This window comes from Periplaneta americana, chromosome 11 (assembly GCF_040183065.1).
Source record: "Periplaneta americana isolate PAMFEO1 chromosome 11, P.americana_PAMFEO1_priV1, whole genome shotgun sequence".
Taxonomy (NCBI): domain Eukaryota; kingdom Metazoa; phylum Arthropoda; class Insecta; order Blattodea; family Blattidae; genus Periplaneta; species Periplaneta americana.
In genome coordinates, this window is record NC_091127.1 from 163,823,140 (window position 1) to 163,841,246 (window position 18,107).

The window sequence follows — 18,107 nt, forward strand, 5'->3', positions numbered from 1 at the left end:
GTTATCTCCAAGAAAGGCATCTTGTGAGTACCTAATAAGACTGGCAAAGCTCGGATGGGATTAATTCCGGAGTGGAAGAAGCAAGCAAATCCACCCCCGTCACAAGTCGCCGCACCCCACGAGATGATACAAATTAATTGAAGTGTTAAAAAGAAGTTATTACCATAATTCAATGGAAATATATAGCAAGTAATATAAAATATACACATTCAAACTAAATGATATGTCAATCTTAATGGCATTACTTACGGTTTACCCTGTATAACATTGACATATGTCAATCCTGTAATAAAATACATTTTGCTAGACATCAGAGCTCTAATGATCAATGATCATAATTTCATTTGTTTTTAATAACAGTAAGTAATGAAAGGACATTGAATTACGTACGTAATGAAAACTTTTATAAATCGTTAACTCACATATAGAATAAGAATCCATGTTGATGAATTACTTTCTTGAAAGGCACTTTGGAGCTATTAATCATGAAAATAAATCATATTAATGAAGAAACTTTTGTGGTACGACTAACAAAATATTTCATTTTTATGTGGCAGATGCAGATCGACCCGCTCCTTAACAACAACTGGGCGGCAAAGAAGGACTTTTTATACCATCATCAAGTGCATATTGGGAAGAAAAGATGGCGGGACTACTGGAAATGGTAAGAACATCGCGAACTAAATTGCATATTTCCATTTTTAAACAGGAGATCAAGTATTCTTGAAGACTCTAAGTAACATATTCTTAATTTAATAATATAACAACATTTCAACAGACTTTCTTAGGACAGAATTAGTAGAACAATGCAAAATATAATTTACGTTTGAAGATAAGAGTGTTATTGAAGACCTTCTGAAATATATTCTTAATTTAATAATATAACAACATTTCAACAGACTTTCTTAGGACAGAATTAATAGAACAATGCAAAATATAATTTACGTTTGAAGATAAGAGTGTTATTGAAGACCTTGTGTAACATATTCTTAATTTAATAATATAACAACATTTCAACAGACTTTCTTAGGACAGAATTAATAGAACAATGCAAAATATAATTTACGTTTGAAGATAAGAGTGTTATTGAAGACCTTCTGAAACATATTCTTAATTTAATAATATAACAAAATTTCAACAGACTTTCTTAGGACAGAATTAATAGAACAATGCAAAATATAATTTACGTTTGAAGATAAGAGTGTTATTGAAGACCTTCTGTAACATATTCTTAATTTAATAATATAACAACATTTCAACAGACTTTCTTAGGACCGAATTAGTAGAAAAATGCAATATATAATTTACGTTTCTTGGGAGACTGTTCTACGTCATCGAGTTTTCTTCAGGTAGATCGCGTGTATGCCCCTTATTTTTTTTTTATTTAACCCTCCAGTAGTCGCGCGCTCAAATGCAAAGTTAGTGATCGCGTGGATCACAATAAAACACATTGTGATCCACATTCTGAGAACATCTGTGCGAAGTACAGTCGTGATCCAAGAAAGCAGAAACTTAATTACGAGCCAAGAAAACACTTGCTTGCCTCTTGTCAATTACAGCTGAGAGGGTAGAGAATTATAGGAACGAAAAGTAACCAGATGACAGATATAACAAGTGCTGCCATCTCGGATCACCAATCATAAATAAAACTACTATACCACTATTGTGATTCTACTCGATCACTGGTGGTTTAGAAATGTGCCGATTTCTTTCACTTGTTTCACTAAATTCTGGATTGTTTAATCTGTTGATTGTTAAACGACTGGATATTTCCGAGAAATATAGCAAGATCCGTTTTGTACGATTTCTTTGTAATACCTCTACGCATCATAAATGAAGATTTACTCTCTTAATGTGTGCCGGTATTGCATTACCACGAAATACATAAACTGAGCAGTACTGAATGAAGTCTGCTGTGTACTAATGCTCTCACTTTAGTCCCTTGAGCCTGTGTTATCTGTCCATACTACGCAACACAGTCATTCATTCATTCATTCATTCATTCATTCATTCATTCATTCATTCATTCATTCATTCATTTTATTCCATAGATCTTACATGAGCAATGAAGCTTTAAGATGTGGAACAAGTCAAAATTTTACAACATTACAATTACAATTTTTTAAAATTTTTATAGTTTTACAATTTAGTAATTTTCTACAATTTTTTTAATGTTGTGCAATTTTTGACAATATTGTGGCGAGATGTAGTGAGATGAGGTGAGATCCGAGGATTCGCCAAAATATTACCCGGCATTTGCCTTTTGGTTGGGGAAAACCTCGGAAAAACCCAACCAGGTAATCAAATCAAATGGGGTAATCAAAGGAAGAAACCAAAGACCAAAGGGGGATCCAACCCAAGCCCGAACGCAGTTCCGGATCAGCAGCCAAGCGAGTCTGCCGACTGAGCTACATCGATGGCTCTGCTAAAAGTATACAATACATAGCCAATCAGAGTATTAAATTTACAAACGCAAACGATCATTCATCAGTTGAGCTATATGTATAATACAAAACAAGTAGGTTAATTAAATTTAAGGCATAAACAATTCAACCAGTTGTGATATACAGAAATTTATAATATATATCATGCAAACTACTTCAAATTACAAACACAAACAATTTATCAATAGAGCTATGTAGATTACTATTCAATTTAAAGCATATACAATTCATTGGCCAAAACTATACAAATATAATGTACAATACAAAGTAGTATACTTTCATTAAGCTATACAAATTTGTGCAATTAATATCAAGTAGATTAATTCAATTTATAATCATAAACAATTCATCAGTTGAGCTATACAGACTACTATACAATTTACAGCATATACAATTCATCAATTGAGCTATACAGACTAGGATTCAATTTGCAGTAGGCCTATATACAATTCATCAGTAGAGCTACACAGAGTAGTAATCATTTTAAAAGCATATACAATTCATCAGCCAAACTATACAAACATATACAATCAAATTAGTTCAATTTACAAACTTATTTTCGTTAAGCTATACAAAATTGTACAATTCATATGAAGTAGATTAATTCAATTTATAAGCTTAAACAATTCATCAGTTGACCTATACAGTATACTATTCAACTTACAGCACATACAATTCATCAGTTATGCTAAACAAAAATATACAATGCATAGTAAACAGATTAAGTCAATATAAAAACATATTTTAGTTGAGCTATAAAATTGTACATGTCATTTAATTAGTATAATTCAATTCACAAGCATAAACAATTCATCAGTTGTGTAGAAGGTATGAGTATGCAGAAATTTGGTTAATTCCTTTCTGAACCTTTTCTCGTGGTTCTTCAAATCTTTAAGATAATTAGGCAGTGCATTGAAGACTGTTACACATGAATAGCGAACTCCTTTTTTAAAAATTCCAACTCTCGGTCCAGGAGAAATGTACAAACTATTTACTCGGCAGTCTCGTTTGATCTAGCTATAGCAATAAAAACTCTACATCGTCATCGTCATCGTCATCGTCATCATCACGAATTGAATAGTAATCTATATAGCTCTACTGATAAATCGTTTGTGTTTGTAATTTGAAGTAGTTTGCATGATATGTATTATCAATTTCTGTATATCACAACTGGTTGAATTGTTTATGCCTTAAATTTAATTAAATTGTTTTGTATTATAATATAGCTCAACTTATGAATGATCGTTTGCGTTTGTAAATTTAATAATCTGATTGGCTATGTATTGTATACTTTTAGTAGAGCCATCGATGTAGCTCAGTCGGCAGACTCGCTGGGCTGCTGATCCGGAGCTGCGTTCGGGCTTGGGTTGGATCCCCCTTTGGTCTTTGGTTTCTTCCGAGGTTTTCCCCAGCCGTGGGACTGAAGCCGGATGGTCTATGGCGAGTCCTTGGCATCAACCCCTTTGATTTGATTACCCCCCTTTGATTTGATTATCTGGTTTGGTTTTTCCGAGGTTTCCCCCACCAAAAGGCAAATGCCGGGTAATATTTTGGCGAATCCTCGGACCTCATCTCATCTCACTACATCTCGCCAAAAAAAAAAAAAAAAAAAAAAAAAAAATTGCACACAATTGTAAAAATTGTAGAAAATTACTAAATTGTAAAACTATAAAAATCTGTAAAAATTGTAATTGTAATATTGTAAAATGTTGACTTGTTCCACATCTTAAAGCTTCATTGCTCATGTAAGATCTATGGAATAAAATAAATGAATGAATGAATGAATGAATGAATGAATGAATGAATGAATGAATGAATGAATGAACGACCCTTTCTTAATGACAGCCATCCAGTCACTCCGATTCAAAGCGCTCGTTCTCCATCCCCTGAAGGTCACGTTCATAAGGTCCTCTTGTACACAGTCCAACTATCTTTTTCTTGCTCTTCCCATTCTCCTTGTACCCCTTCGCTTAGCATCTAACATAGATCTTGTATTCTGTTTGTCATTCTGAGAGCACGTCCCAGCCAGTGGCGAAGCTCTTAAGAGACTTTTGAAGTTTAACTACCCCAAAAAGAAATGAGTTATTATGCCTATTATAGTAATAGTAGGCCTATAATTACTTAATAACGATGTATCGTAACACTTGGTTTCACCCCAATCCTTCCATATATCTGTGGCAGGAAGGAAAAAGGTCTTAAGTCAAATTTTTGTGTAAATGAGATTTTTATGTATTCTGAAAGCGGAAACAATTCTCTACAATCTGGTAAAACGGTTAAAGTCAAATAAGACTCCTGACTGGATTTTATAAAGCGTTACCAAATGTTCTAAGTACTTTTTGAATCGAGCAACACAGAATGAAGGACTTAAGAATATTTAATACTTTATTCGCTACAAACCATCACATGTCATGTTTACTTTCCATGCTTCCCTATTAAAAAGGTCTAACTTGTATTTTAGCCATTTTATCACATACTGATGCCCTTTCCTTTAAAACTTTAAGCACCAGGTAAACAGTCCTATAATTGTTTAAGACCCATTTTGCATTTCTAATAATTTACTTTTCTCATTTATTTTTACATGAAAAAGGTCTTATGTTTAATACTCTCTTCTACTCAGTTTGGCTTCTAGTCTTAAAAGGGCTTAAGTGCGGCTATTTTTGGAAATAATCAAGAAAATTGTTAAATGAGCAACATTACCTATTTTAGAAGAAATATAAACAAATAATATCCAGGAAAAAACTCTTAATTACAAAACTCTATAATTGACACAAATTTCAATCTTTCTACTGCTCTCCTGAAAAGTATAAAATTTTTACTTAAGACCTTTTTCATCCCAGCCACAGATATAAAGTGTCTCTTGCATCAATTTCATGTCAGTTTGTAAACACAGCTTATTTTTTTTTTTTTTCCAAATGTTTCATTCTAGACTTAAATTAATCTTTATATAGCATTTAAAATTCTCAGGCCCAATTGTATAAAACTCCCTGACTAAAGATCAACTTTGATCGAAGATCGAAAAGTGAACCGAGTTCAAGCACTTCTTCTATTGTATGAAACTTTTCTGCGATCAAATTACCTTGGTTCAAATGCAATCTAAGTTCACGTGAAAAGGATTTGGCAACATCGCATAAACAGGTGAAATACGTGATGCGCGGACAGGTTTGTTCAGTGTTGCCAATCTAGCGACTTTAACACTTTTTCAACAGCAATTTCTTTAAACTTTTATATTGCTTAAATAGGGATTTAGTGATCTTTTTAGCACCCCATAGTGACAAAATTTAATCTTTCTTTGTTGATAATGAGAAATTTAGCGACTTTACAACTACTTTTTGGCGACTTTCCGTACACTCTGTTGGAGACACTGGTTTTTTGTGCAATGTAAATAATGGCGGACAATAAGAAGAAGGTTGACTGTTCTCCGAGTTGTTATCATATTGTTATGGTGTTTGATACTGCTAAATATAATAAAGCTTTATAAAACGACAATTTTCGTTTAGTAATATAGTTAATTGAAAATTTATGAATGTACCTATCATATCCTTTAATAATTAATGGTTGTTATAAACATAATATAATTATAGGTTATGTTATTTGATACTGCTGAACACGATAGAGCCTTATAAAATATAAGATTGTTTGTGTAATGGCAAGAAATTGAAAGAAATATATATATATATATATATATATATATATATATATATATAAATGTACCTGTCATATATATTAATATTAATAATAATGGATATTTTATTTGCACAATCTGTCACTCGTATATTTCAAACAGAAAAGAAATAACTGAACTTGGATCTTCTAACTTAATCGGAGAAATTTCTTCAGTCAAAGTTTGACTTTCGTTTGAGACAAATTAATCTCAGATTAGACTTTATACAACACAAAATTCCAAGTTCAGCTGAAACAAGGATCAATTTAACCTCTGATCTAAGATTAAATGGTTTATACAATCGGGCCTCAAAATACCTAAATGTCTGCAAAGTCATACAATATGCGGTAAAACGACACTGAAATGTTACTTAATTGCGTTGGTAAAGTATGTGATGAAAATGTGTATTATCACGTACCACACATTGTTCATAACGTTCCTGAAGATTATTGAACATGTTGATGAACAAAGGTTGCAGTAAATCGCGTAAATCGCGTGTATTTGTAGGTGAGTCATCTGTCTTCAAAAATGATTCTTTCAACAGGCCCCATAAGTGGCCATCTGGGCTCTGAGGTCAGGGGAACAGGGAGGGTATGAGAATGAATTTCCACGAGATACAGTGACTCCCCGCGGTGTGGGCTGTAGCTCCATCTTGTTGCATCCATTGTTGTTAGAGGATAAATTTCTGTTGCGACAAAAACGGCGCAAATTCCGCACGAATGAGGTAATAATGAGATCTCTGTAGAGTACCTGGTTTACTGTTTTTGGATTTTGTGCAGCATCCTCGACGAAATAAGTGCTCAAGATTCCATGATCGCACACGGCGCACCGAATCGTAACCCGCACACTGTGCAGTGGTTTCTGTGTAACGATATCAGGCCGTTCAAATCCCATCAAATTGAATGTGGCTTTCATGTGAAAACCATACGTTGCAGAATAAATCTGTATCTTAATACGTCATGGACAACATCGGCTGAAATACTGTAATCGGGATTGCTCAACCATTTCTGTTACAAGCTGAGCAAATTAAATGCGGCATGCAAATCCACCCAGCTCTTTAAACATCCACCGAACAGACCTATTGCTCAAACTAAGTTTCAGGGATGTTCGTAGTAGACTACGCTTTGCCAACTGTAACACCTATTGGAAATGATGTCCATCACTGTCGTTTGTGGTGACGGTTCTCTGGTGCCCTGTTGTCTCCTTTCGTTGACATAAGACTGATCCCGTATGATGGAAGGTGTCAACAACAGATGACATTGTTCTGTTATTTGGTGCCTCCTTATTTAAATCGCTTTTCGTACTGCTTCTACATGGAACAAACTTGGCTCATTCAAACATCTTACTCTGTATGACAGGAAATAATGTTCCACGATAAACACCTACCGGTACTCCTCTGTTTTGAGAATCATAATTGGAGAAATCGACACAAAACTGAATTCAAAATATATAAAAATATTGTATACAATACAGTATATAAATGATTGAATAAATAAATAAACAAATAAACACAAAAACAGACAGGCAGACATCATTGCTTGGGAAACATGGACAGGAGATGAGCAATATCGCTTGTTTCGTCGCATATCGTATATATTAAAAATTTTAGACTGTTCTTAACTGTTATACACAAAGGTAGTAATTATTTTGTTACATATGCATTTATGAAATTGAATAGAGAGAATTTCCATTAGTCAATTTAATCTCAATTTGAATTGTTTTCAGGTATCCGTAAGCGAGGAGACCGAAAATTTAAGCAATTCTGAACAGCTGCTAGACAACAAGAAAAATGGGTACAGTGACGACCATGTGGCAGCCCTGAGACAGGCTTGCAAACGGGGTAACAAGAGTGATGTCAGGAAAGCTTTGATGGATATGGAATTTGATCCTAGCAGAGATAACCCTAAAGTAAAGCCAATCCACTGGTCTGCAGAAAGTGGAAATGTGCTAGCTCTACAAGAAGTTCTCGCTTGGTCTAGTTCGAACGTTGTACAATGCATTGGATACAATAGAAATGCGCTACACATGGCGGCGAGAAAAGGCAATCATGAGACATTGCAACTTCTGTTGAACACAGCTGGGATTAATGTGAATGCTGTGGATAAACAAGGAAGGACCGCCTTCCATCTGGCTGCGGATTCAAACGTCGAAGGAGACTGTACGGAAGGGAGGTTCGTGAAATGCTTGGAACTACTTCTGAAGAGATCTGATCTGGAGGTCAACAGGCCGGACTATTATGGATGCACTGCTTTAGGTCGTGCACTGAGGAAGTCGCACAAGAGAAGAGTTCTGCTTATCTTGCAGAATCACGGCGAGCACAGGCTGAATGTAGATTACTCATTAGTAGATGCAGGACTCACTGTGAGAGAGACTATTTTGAAATTGTTTCCTGAATTTCAATCTTTCTTGCCAGACGAACCACAGGAGAACACGAGGTCATTGAAACCGGAGATGCGTCTGCTGGCAGCCCTCCAACGTGACTCATTGTCCGATTTCAATTCAATATTACGGAACAACGGGGACCTAGTTAAGTATCAGTATAAGGAGCCTTATCATTGTACGATTTTGGAACTTGCTTGCTTAATAAAAGAAAGGGAAAAATTTGTAGACGCTATATTACGGACAAATGGCAATCCAAACATGAGGAACTATATTTCTAAAATACCTCTTCTACATATGACAGCTGAGAGACTGAATGTAGCAGCTTTGGAAGTGTTGTTAGCTAATAAAAGTATTGAAATTGGCATTACAGCGGACAAAATGTTTCAAGGTAATGTGTTCCATTGGTTAGCCCTCAACAAATGTGGTGACGGCGAAAATTGTTCCTCTTTGGAAAGATGTGTGTTGTTACTTGTGCAAGGACAAGCGAATTCTCGTGATTTGTTGAATGCGCCAGATGCCAGAGGAGACACACCCCTGCACGTAGCAGCTCGCTGGAATCTCGACCTCGCTTTTATTCTCCTCTCTTCAGGCGCGTCTGTCAACATCTGGAATAAAAACGAACACACAGCACTTCATGTTGCAGCACTCTGTGGAAATAAAGACGCAGTGTTAACTTTATTGAAGTATGGTTCAGATATAAATGCACAAAAGGAAAGGGGGACCCCGTTATATGTTGCTGCTCAACAAAGAAAGAACGAAATATTGCTACTTTTGCTAAGACAGGGAGCTGACTTTATGTATGAAACTCGAGGTGAACCGTCGTTGCAATACATCGATCCTCACATTCTGGAGATGTTCTTCGACGACTGCATAGAAAGCAACACAAAGAGTCCAAAGAGTCCAGACTATATGTTAATCTTCAAATATAACTTTTATCCTCCCTTGGCAGAAGGCTCCGAAATATATCACTCCAACACAGAAATGCACCCGCTGTTGAAAATGAGTGAAATGTCTGAATTCAGAGGCTTATTGAAACATCCACTCATTTCCAGTATATTGTTTCTCAAGTGGCGGCAAGCTTGTAAGGTTTTTTACATCAATATAGCCATATATTTTATATTCCTCATCATATTAACACTTCATATGTTATTCGTGAATCACTTAATGACATGGAATGAAGATAATGAAGAGAATGGGAAAAGAACGGCGCCTAATTCTTCCGTACAGTATGGCAACCTAACGGCTGAACTCAAGATCTCCCCAGAAGAAGCAACCTACATAGCTGCTAGCATACCTCTGTGGATATCTTTGTCACTCATCATATTGAGAGAAGTGATTCAATTTGGATTAGACAAGAATGAATACATACACAATCCGGGCAATCTCTTGGATGTATCCATAATCTTGTCCACATTAGTGTACCTTTGCGTGTCTAACACCGTAGTAGTGCATCACAGCGCTTCTATCGCCATCCTTCTGGCATGGATGGAATTCTTGCTTATAATTGGTCGCCTACCGAGTGTTTCTATACAGCTAGAAATGTTGAAGAAAGTTTCTTGGACATTTCTAAAATTTGGACTGTGCTACTTGCCATTATTTTTGGCTTTTGCTCTGAGTTTTAACGTTCTGTTCCATGGTAAGCACAAAGCTGATGACAGCGCGTACTTTTCTACAGGCATTGGTAATAAGACCGCAAACAGTTTGTTGTTCGTATTTGATACTTTCATCATGTTTACTGGCGAATTTGAAGCTAAAGAGCTTCCCTTCTCAGAAACACCAGGGACGAGTCATTTTGTATATTTCTTGTTTGTGTTTCTGATAGCACTGGCATTGCTAAATTTACTGAACGGATTAGCAGTCAGCGATACTCAAGCCATTAAAGATAATGCCGAAACTCTGAGTCTTGTTGTTAGAGCAAAATTAGTGCTTCACACTGAAACCATGGTTCTGCGTTATCAGAGACATCCGTATTTGAAAAAGATTTTAAGAAAATTCTGTTTTTTCTTCAGAGATCTGCCTCATAAACGATTATATTTATACCCATGCTCTAACAAATTGTATAATGTACCCAAAGGAGAGGAGATTGACGTGATGGATTCAACCATAACAAAAAGAGCCATTGCAGTCGTTACTAGAAATGAATCCAAATCTTAATATGTTTTGGATTTAATGAGACTGAAGAGTATGATCTCAAACCTTGCTCAGTCCAGTAGGGAAGTTTTATGATTTATATATGTTATATACTTACAGGTTCCAGCAGAATGGTATTCCCGGTTTGAATTGGCCGCCATACAAAATTTGGTAGTTATTCTTGAGTGGCATATATTTTTTGAGCATCACAAGCCATACCATTTCAGTTATCATGACTTGGACAGGTGAATATAGTGCATTTTGTTGTGGAGAATTTTATAAGTAATGATGACTGTGTGGTAATTTCGTATCCATTTTAGAGTAGATAGACATAGAAGGATTCCTGATGAGAGAACCTTACTTGTATGTGTGAGAAATGTCAGACAAAAGGGTCAACTTTCATACAGAAGTCGTCCGGTAGATGTCGCAACGTTCGGGCTCCCGAGAATATCGCAGGAGTTAGGCATGCTGTTGCCACATCTCCACGACTTTCAGCCATTAAAAATCCTCTGGTATTAGAAATATCTGACCAGACTGTCGACAAATTTTACATCTAGACAAGTTATAGGCCCGATTGTATAAAACTCCCTGACTAAAGATAAACTTTGATCGAAGATCGAAAAGTGAACCGAGTTCAAACACTTCTTCTGTTGTATAAAACTTTTCTGCGATCAAATTGCCTTGGTTCAAATGCAATCTAAGTTCACGTGAAAAGGATTTGGCAACATCGCATAAACAGGTGAATTACGTGATGTGCGGACCATGTTATACTGGTTTGTTCAGTGTTGCCAATATAGGGACTTTAACTCTTTTTCAACAACAATTTCTTTTAACTTTTATATTGCTTAAATAGGGATTTAGTGACCTTTTTAGCACCCCATAGTGACAAAATTTAATCTTTCTTTGTTGACTTTACAACTACGTTTTGGCGACTTTCCGTATACTCTGTTGGAGACACTGGTTTTTTGTGCAATGTAAATAATGGCGGACAATAAGAAGAAGGTTGACTGTTCTCCAAGTTGTTATCATGTTATGGTGTTTGATACTGCTAAATATAATAAAGCTTTATAGAACGACAATTTTCGTTTAGTAATACAGTTAATTGAATGTACCTATCATATCCATTAATAATTAATGGCTGTTATAAACATAATATAATTATAGGTTATGTTATTTGATACTGCTGAACACGATAGAGCCTTATAAAATATAAGATTGTTTGTGTATTAAGGCAAGAAATTGAAATAAATATATATAAATGTACCTATCATATCTATTAATATTAATAATAATGGATATTTTATTTGCACAATCTGTCACTCGTATATTTTAAGCAGAAAAGAAATAACTGAACTTGGATCATCTAACTTAACCGGAGAAATTTCTTCAGTCAAAGTTGACTTTAGTTTGAGACAAATTAATCTCAGATTAGACTTTATACAACACAAAATTCCAAGTTCAGCTGAAACAAGGATCAATTTAACCTGTGATCTAAGATTAAATGGTTTATACAATCGGTCCATAGTGGTTCAGGAACTTCGGCAAAGTGACTGGCTTAACCGCCAGAATGCTTGCGAGACCATATTAAAAATGTTCCAGGCGATACTATTGTGCTCAGTAATGACTAATCTCATTTTAATTTGTCGAGCTGCGTCAACAAACTAAACATTCCATATTGGTACCCAGAAAACCTTCGAGAAATGCATCAGCGACCTCTCCAAAGCAGCGTGTTACTTGTTTGTTGTGCTGTTCCAGAATTTGGAATACAGCCAGGCTTTCTCGAGGAAGAAGGACGCAGAGCCACTGTTTGGGGAGTGTATAGCTCGTGAGGGCAAGCATTTGTACGATATTATCTTTAAAACAAAGTAATGTCAAAATGGCAAACATTCTTCTGTAAGATGGTAAAACAAAATTTTGAGTAGGATCTATGTTGTTCTTGTAATTTATGTTGCTAATCGGGGAGATCATTCTGCCGGACCCCGTATGTACAGAGTGTCTCACCTAATTCTGTGCCCTGAAATATCTTCATCTTGTTTCATTTTGAAAATAATTGAGATTTTAGATCTCTATCATATTTTAAGCCATTTTTATTTCCAAATCAACGCCAAACCTTGTTTAAACCCTTCAGGCCTGATGTACATTACAGTGTACATTGTTTCTCTTGTTCTTTTTTGTTATGTCTTCGATACTTTTAAATCTTTTGAAAAATACAGTGTGATAGAAATGGAGAATATTGTTCTTTAAACATTTCTAATAATAATAATAATAATAATAATAATAATAATAATAATAATAATAATAATAATAATAATAATGGTTTATTTTAACTGGCAGAGTTAAGGCCATTCGGCCTTCTCTTCTACTCAACCAGTATGATAAAAATTACTACAATGCTATGAATATAACATAATTAATACAATACAATACAATACAATACAATACAAAGCAATACAATACTACAAATACAAGACAATATAATACGTAATTAATATAATACAATGACAATTCTTTTCGTCTTCACAACACCAATAAAATAATTATGTAATAATAATAATAATAATAATAATAATAATAATAATAATAATGGTTTATTTTAACTGGCAGAGTTAAGGCCATTCCGCCTTCTCTTCTACTCAACCAGTATGATAAAAAATTACTACAGTGCTATGAATATAACATAATTAATACAATACAATACAATACAATACAATACAATTCAAAGCAATACAATACTACAAATACAAGACAATATAATACATAATTAATATAATACAATGACAATTCTTTTCGTCTTCACAACACCAATAAAATAATTATGTAATAATAATAATAATAATAATAATAATCATATCTAAATTAAATTGAATTATTAAGCTCGATCACAAGTATAATTTCAATTAGACTGCGCCCGTAAGAAATCGTTTAGCCTTTTCTTGAAAGTGGTTATTGTCTGGCAGCCCCTAATCTTCTGAGGTAGAGAATTCCATTCACGGGGAACTGAAACAGTAAAAGAGGATGAATAGTGGGATGTTCTATGGGCAGGAATTGCTAGGATTTGGCTCTCCTGTGACCTGGTGTTTAGATTGTGACTGGAGGATAAGTAGTTAAACCGGGAACGAAGATAATTTGGTGTAGAAGTGTGGAGAACTCGAAACAGAAGAGAGAGCGAATGAAGTGTTCTACGGTTACTAAGTTGCAGTCAGGATAAATATTTGAACGAGGGTATAATGTGGTCAAATTTGTGAGCATTGCTGATGAATCTGACACACATATTGTGCACACGCTGCAGTCAAGTCAAGTCTGTAAATATTACGTCGCAATAGTCAAACAGTGGTAGTACGAGGGTTTGCCTGAATTAAAAATAAAATTTACAATTTTGGGGCCCCAAGGGTCAAAATTATCTCCAAAATTTGATTTTCTGTGAAGACTTGATTTCAGAATTTTGGATCCCCAGAATGATTATGTCACCAGTTTTTTTTTTTTTTTCATTTTTAATTTAATATAAATTCAGGTCTAAAGGGATTAAAAGGTTGTACTATTGTGAATGTTACTTGAAGACTCGCTCATTCCATAGACTGGTAGATTAAAAAAAAGCCCAGTTCTTTCATAAAAATGGACTGAACGCGTTTTGGGGTCACACTCTTCTCGTAATTACACTGGCAAGAATTACTGTCAATGTAAATTGCTGAGTAGTCTGTTATCATGACTTTATGTATGCTTTATGTGATAGTGTCATATTTTATTTTTGTAAATTAAAATGCTATTGCAGCAAAAGAATAAAAGATACAAAAATACAGTTGTGCGAAGGTAATTATATTGTTTTTATGATTTCAAAATGCATGTACTCAATATAATGGAAACTAGTTTAATTAAGAATATTAAGAAATTGAGGAAAATGCTTATATTTTCGGAACAAAAGGAGTTCCTATTCTGTTTTAAGTTCATAAGCCTGAATATAATACGAATCATACATTCCATAGAGCAGTCATGTCAACTGATGCCCATAGGAGCAAGCGCGCGCTTTAGAGCTCAGGAGAGCCTGAGTGCTTTACAGCGGAAAGGAAAGAGACAGACGAAAGAGGTGGTATATGCCGCTTGGTCGAGCTATATACAGGGATGGCCAGCACTGATTCAGTAGATAAAAGGAAGAGAACTTATTAAAACTGTATCCATGTTAATTTTTAGATTTGTCTGAGAAATATAAGTTCATTATAAGAATTTAAGTTTCAATTTTAATGCTCATTTTTCACAAGTTTGATTTTTTAATTGAAAAGAAATATTTTCTCAACTTTTTTTTTTATAGAAAAATGAAATTTTCAGATATAGGCCTATTTATTTAGTAGCCTTACAGGATGTTTTCGTAAATCTAATATACCGTAAATACGTATTACTGAAGATAGCGTATTAAAAATTTTGAAAATAATCGCATGGAAATTGTTTGTAAGGAAATGAATTAACAAAGCAACTACTGTTATGTCATAAGCAAAAGATACGTGCCCATGTGTTGTAAAAATGTCAGCTCTACAGCTTCAGCACATTTCGAGAAAATAATTTAATATTCCGATGATAGGAAGTTGCTCACCAATATCACCTTAAAAGCATAATGCGATAAGAGTTTTGTTATGGAATATTAGTTATGTACACTTAAAACATATACAGCACCTAGGTAACTTTGCTTTGTACCGTAATATTGTTTTATTAGTTTATTGATTACCTTTATAAGCCTAAAGATACCATCAATATCAATTCCAACTTATCATGTCATACTCAATCTCTTTTCTTTGGATATCACTTTCTTTATGAATAATGTATTTCATCCATTTAGTACAGTATGTTGCACTACTATGGAATTTACGTGAATATTCCTTCTTAACTCTTTATTATGTTATTAAGATTTAAAACACAACTGGAATATTAAGAAATTGTTATTAGTACTTTTGTTTTAAAGACATTATAAATAATATCGAACAAAAAAAAAGCCATATAAAAATAACGACATAAAATTTCACATTCCGTCTGAAGTTTGTGTACCACTGTTTTCTTAGTCCAACAGGTTGCTTATTCATATGCACAACCCTTCCTCTTTCCATACTTATCGCTTGCTGCTCGCGCACGACGTCAAGGTCAGAAAAATGCGCTTGCTTTGACATCACTGCCATAGAGTATGTTATACTGTATATAAGGTATACGGTGTGATTCATTAAGTAGAACTTTCACTTTAAGAATCAGCTGTTTAGGTAATTTTATTTTGAGCAAAAATGTCATTTGAACGTGGGTCCAGTGGAAAATCTACAGCTGTTAAATCCTAAGGAAGTGGAAAGTAGTTGTGAGCAGAATGGAAAGGAAAAATTATAAATAGCAGAAAGATTATTGCTACTGTATTAAACAGAAAATAAGTACATTTCAGTTTGACAGTAGGTTTTCAAATACCCCTTTTTCCGCTTCAACGCATTTGGCCGTACGAATGTGACTTGCTCGCGTAGCATTTTGTAGCTCGCATCGCAATTTTAAAGTCGAGAAAACAGCATAAAAAAAAACAAACAAAAAAATCCTCTCAACTCACGTACCGCATGTGTGGCCATATATGATTATGTGAATGTCTCGGGAATCTTCTATGCCACATCAATAAATTTAGGAATGCAGTTATATTGTCAGACTCCAAAGCAGCTATTCCATCAATCGTCTCTAAACACACACCTTCATCTCAAACAGCAGAAATAACTAAAATGCTCTCTCGATTAATATCACTCAATAAAAGAATTGTATTCCAATGGATACCATCCCATTGTGGAATCCTGGGAAACGAGAATGCGGATGCTTTAGCAAAGAAGGGCAGCACTGCTACTTACAGACCTGTTACTAAATCTACGTATTACTCTGTGAAGAGATTTATTAAATCTACATACTTAGACTTCAACAAACAAAATTTGATAACTCAATCCCAAGGGAAAAAAATGGAACTCTCTGCATCAAAATCCACAGTTAATTCCCGATTTACCACGAAAATCGTCTGTAGCTGCATTTAGATTGGCAACAGGCCATGATTGCTTGGCCAAACACCTGCATAGAATTGGAATATATCAGTCCCCTAACTGCCCATTGTGCAACTCAAACCAAGAAATGGATTCGGAACACCTCAAAATCTGTGCTTCAGTGGCTAGTCATGATAATATCTTTGGAAAATATTGGAGTGCAAGAGGTCAAATGACTTTATTGTCAAACGCCTGGCATTTGAAAACAACAACATATGTTTATGTGGTTAAATCATTTAAAACAGTATCAAATATAATTACGATTATAAAAACAAAAGTGGATTTTCTTAATTTTTCAGCATTATTTCTTGTCTGAAATCAATTTCTCTCTTTTCCAGAATAATGGCTATAATCCTTTCGCTGTAAGAAAAATCCTAATGTAAACAATAGCACGTGACTGAAGTGAGGCTTCATTGGCCGCTGTTTGGCGCCATAGATTCTCAGTACGTGTTCCCGCCTACTTTGTACATTCTGTTTCATGTTAAACATTTCCAGTTACTCGTCAAGTAGGCCTAACCTCACTACTATGCATTCGTTTACTTAGGAAACATTTACTTTATAATTACTGTAATTAAAACTTACTTGACTTATTATATACATTTAAGACTATTTCTTTTTCTCCGCTTTTGAGAGAGTTTCCACTCTTATGTTTAATGACCACACACACCGAGGATGCAGAAGCCATGCTACAATACCACGTGCTTACGTGAACTACTAGCTCAAGTGACTCCAGCTTGTTACAAGAACAGACTATCTCGGTATTACTGTTGGTATTCATCCGCGTTCATTGTACATAATAAAATATAAAAGTAGCTTTTCTTTTACATGGCGTTTTAGATATGAGTGAAGTTATATGTTTCATCGTATTTAACAACTAGAATTCAAATTTTTATTTTCAAATAATACAAAATTGTGGTTTCCAAATACGAACTATATTTTCCTGCGTCATGTGAGTGTTTCGACTGGGAGCCAATCACGGGTATGACAGCAACATGCTTATGTTTACATTAGGTTTTTTCTTACAGCGAAAACAGTATATATCTGTGTTGTGTTTCGTACTGACGTTTGACATTTTTTTTTTTTTTTTTAATAATATACTACAGTAGAACTTGGTTATAGCGACCTCGTTTTGTGCGACACCTCGCCTATAACGTCAAATATTCTGTGGTCCCAACTAATTCCCCATAAGACATATGCTTTCCTACCTTGCTTAATACGACAAACGTATATGCGTCTACCTCGCATATAACGTCATTTTCAACCTCAGTTTGGAATAAGATTTTCTAAGAACCAAAGTATTTTAAGACGTATTTTGCTGAAATCTGTCAAATCCTTTACTGTTCCCTTCTATCATAGACCTCTGGAATGCAGGCAGATTCCCCATCCCATTGTAACCTGCCCGAATTCATGCGGTATTAACGGTACCTGCATGCGGTCAGTTTCGAAAGGAAGTTTTCA

At 34.7% G+C, this 18,107-nt stretch overlaps 1 protein-coding gene across 6 annotated transcripts in view; it reads left to right on the plus strand.

Moving 5' to 3' along the window:
- The window catches only part of LOC138709550 (transient receptor potential channel pyrexia-like), a 42,113-nt gene extending 27,700 nt beyond the window's left edge, over positions 1–14,413 (plus strand). For 4 of the 6 annotated variants that reach the window (XM_069840402.1, XM_069840405.1, XM_069840403.1 and 1 more), the window contains 2 exons: positions 558–664; positions 7,831–14,413. In XM_069840402.1, the coding sequence (XP_069696503.1) occupies positions 644–664; positions 7,831–10,641 (2,832 nt within the window). In that variant the 5' untranslated portion in view covers positions 558–643 and the 3' untranslated portion in view covers positions 10,642–14,413. The remainder of the gene's footprint in view (positions 1–557; positions 665–7,830) is intronic. The other 2 variants (XR_011334947.1, XM_069840404.1) reach the window with 2 other exon arrangements.
- Positions 14,414–18,107: the final 3,694 nt, after the last annotated feature.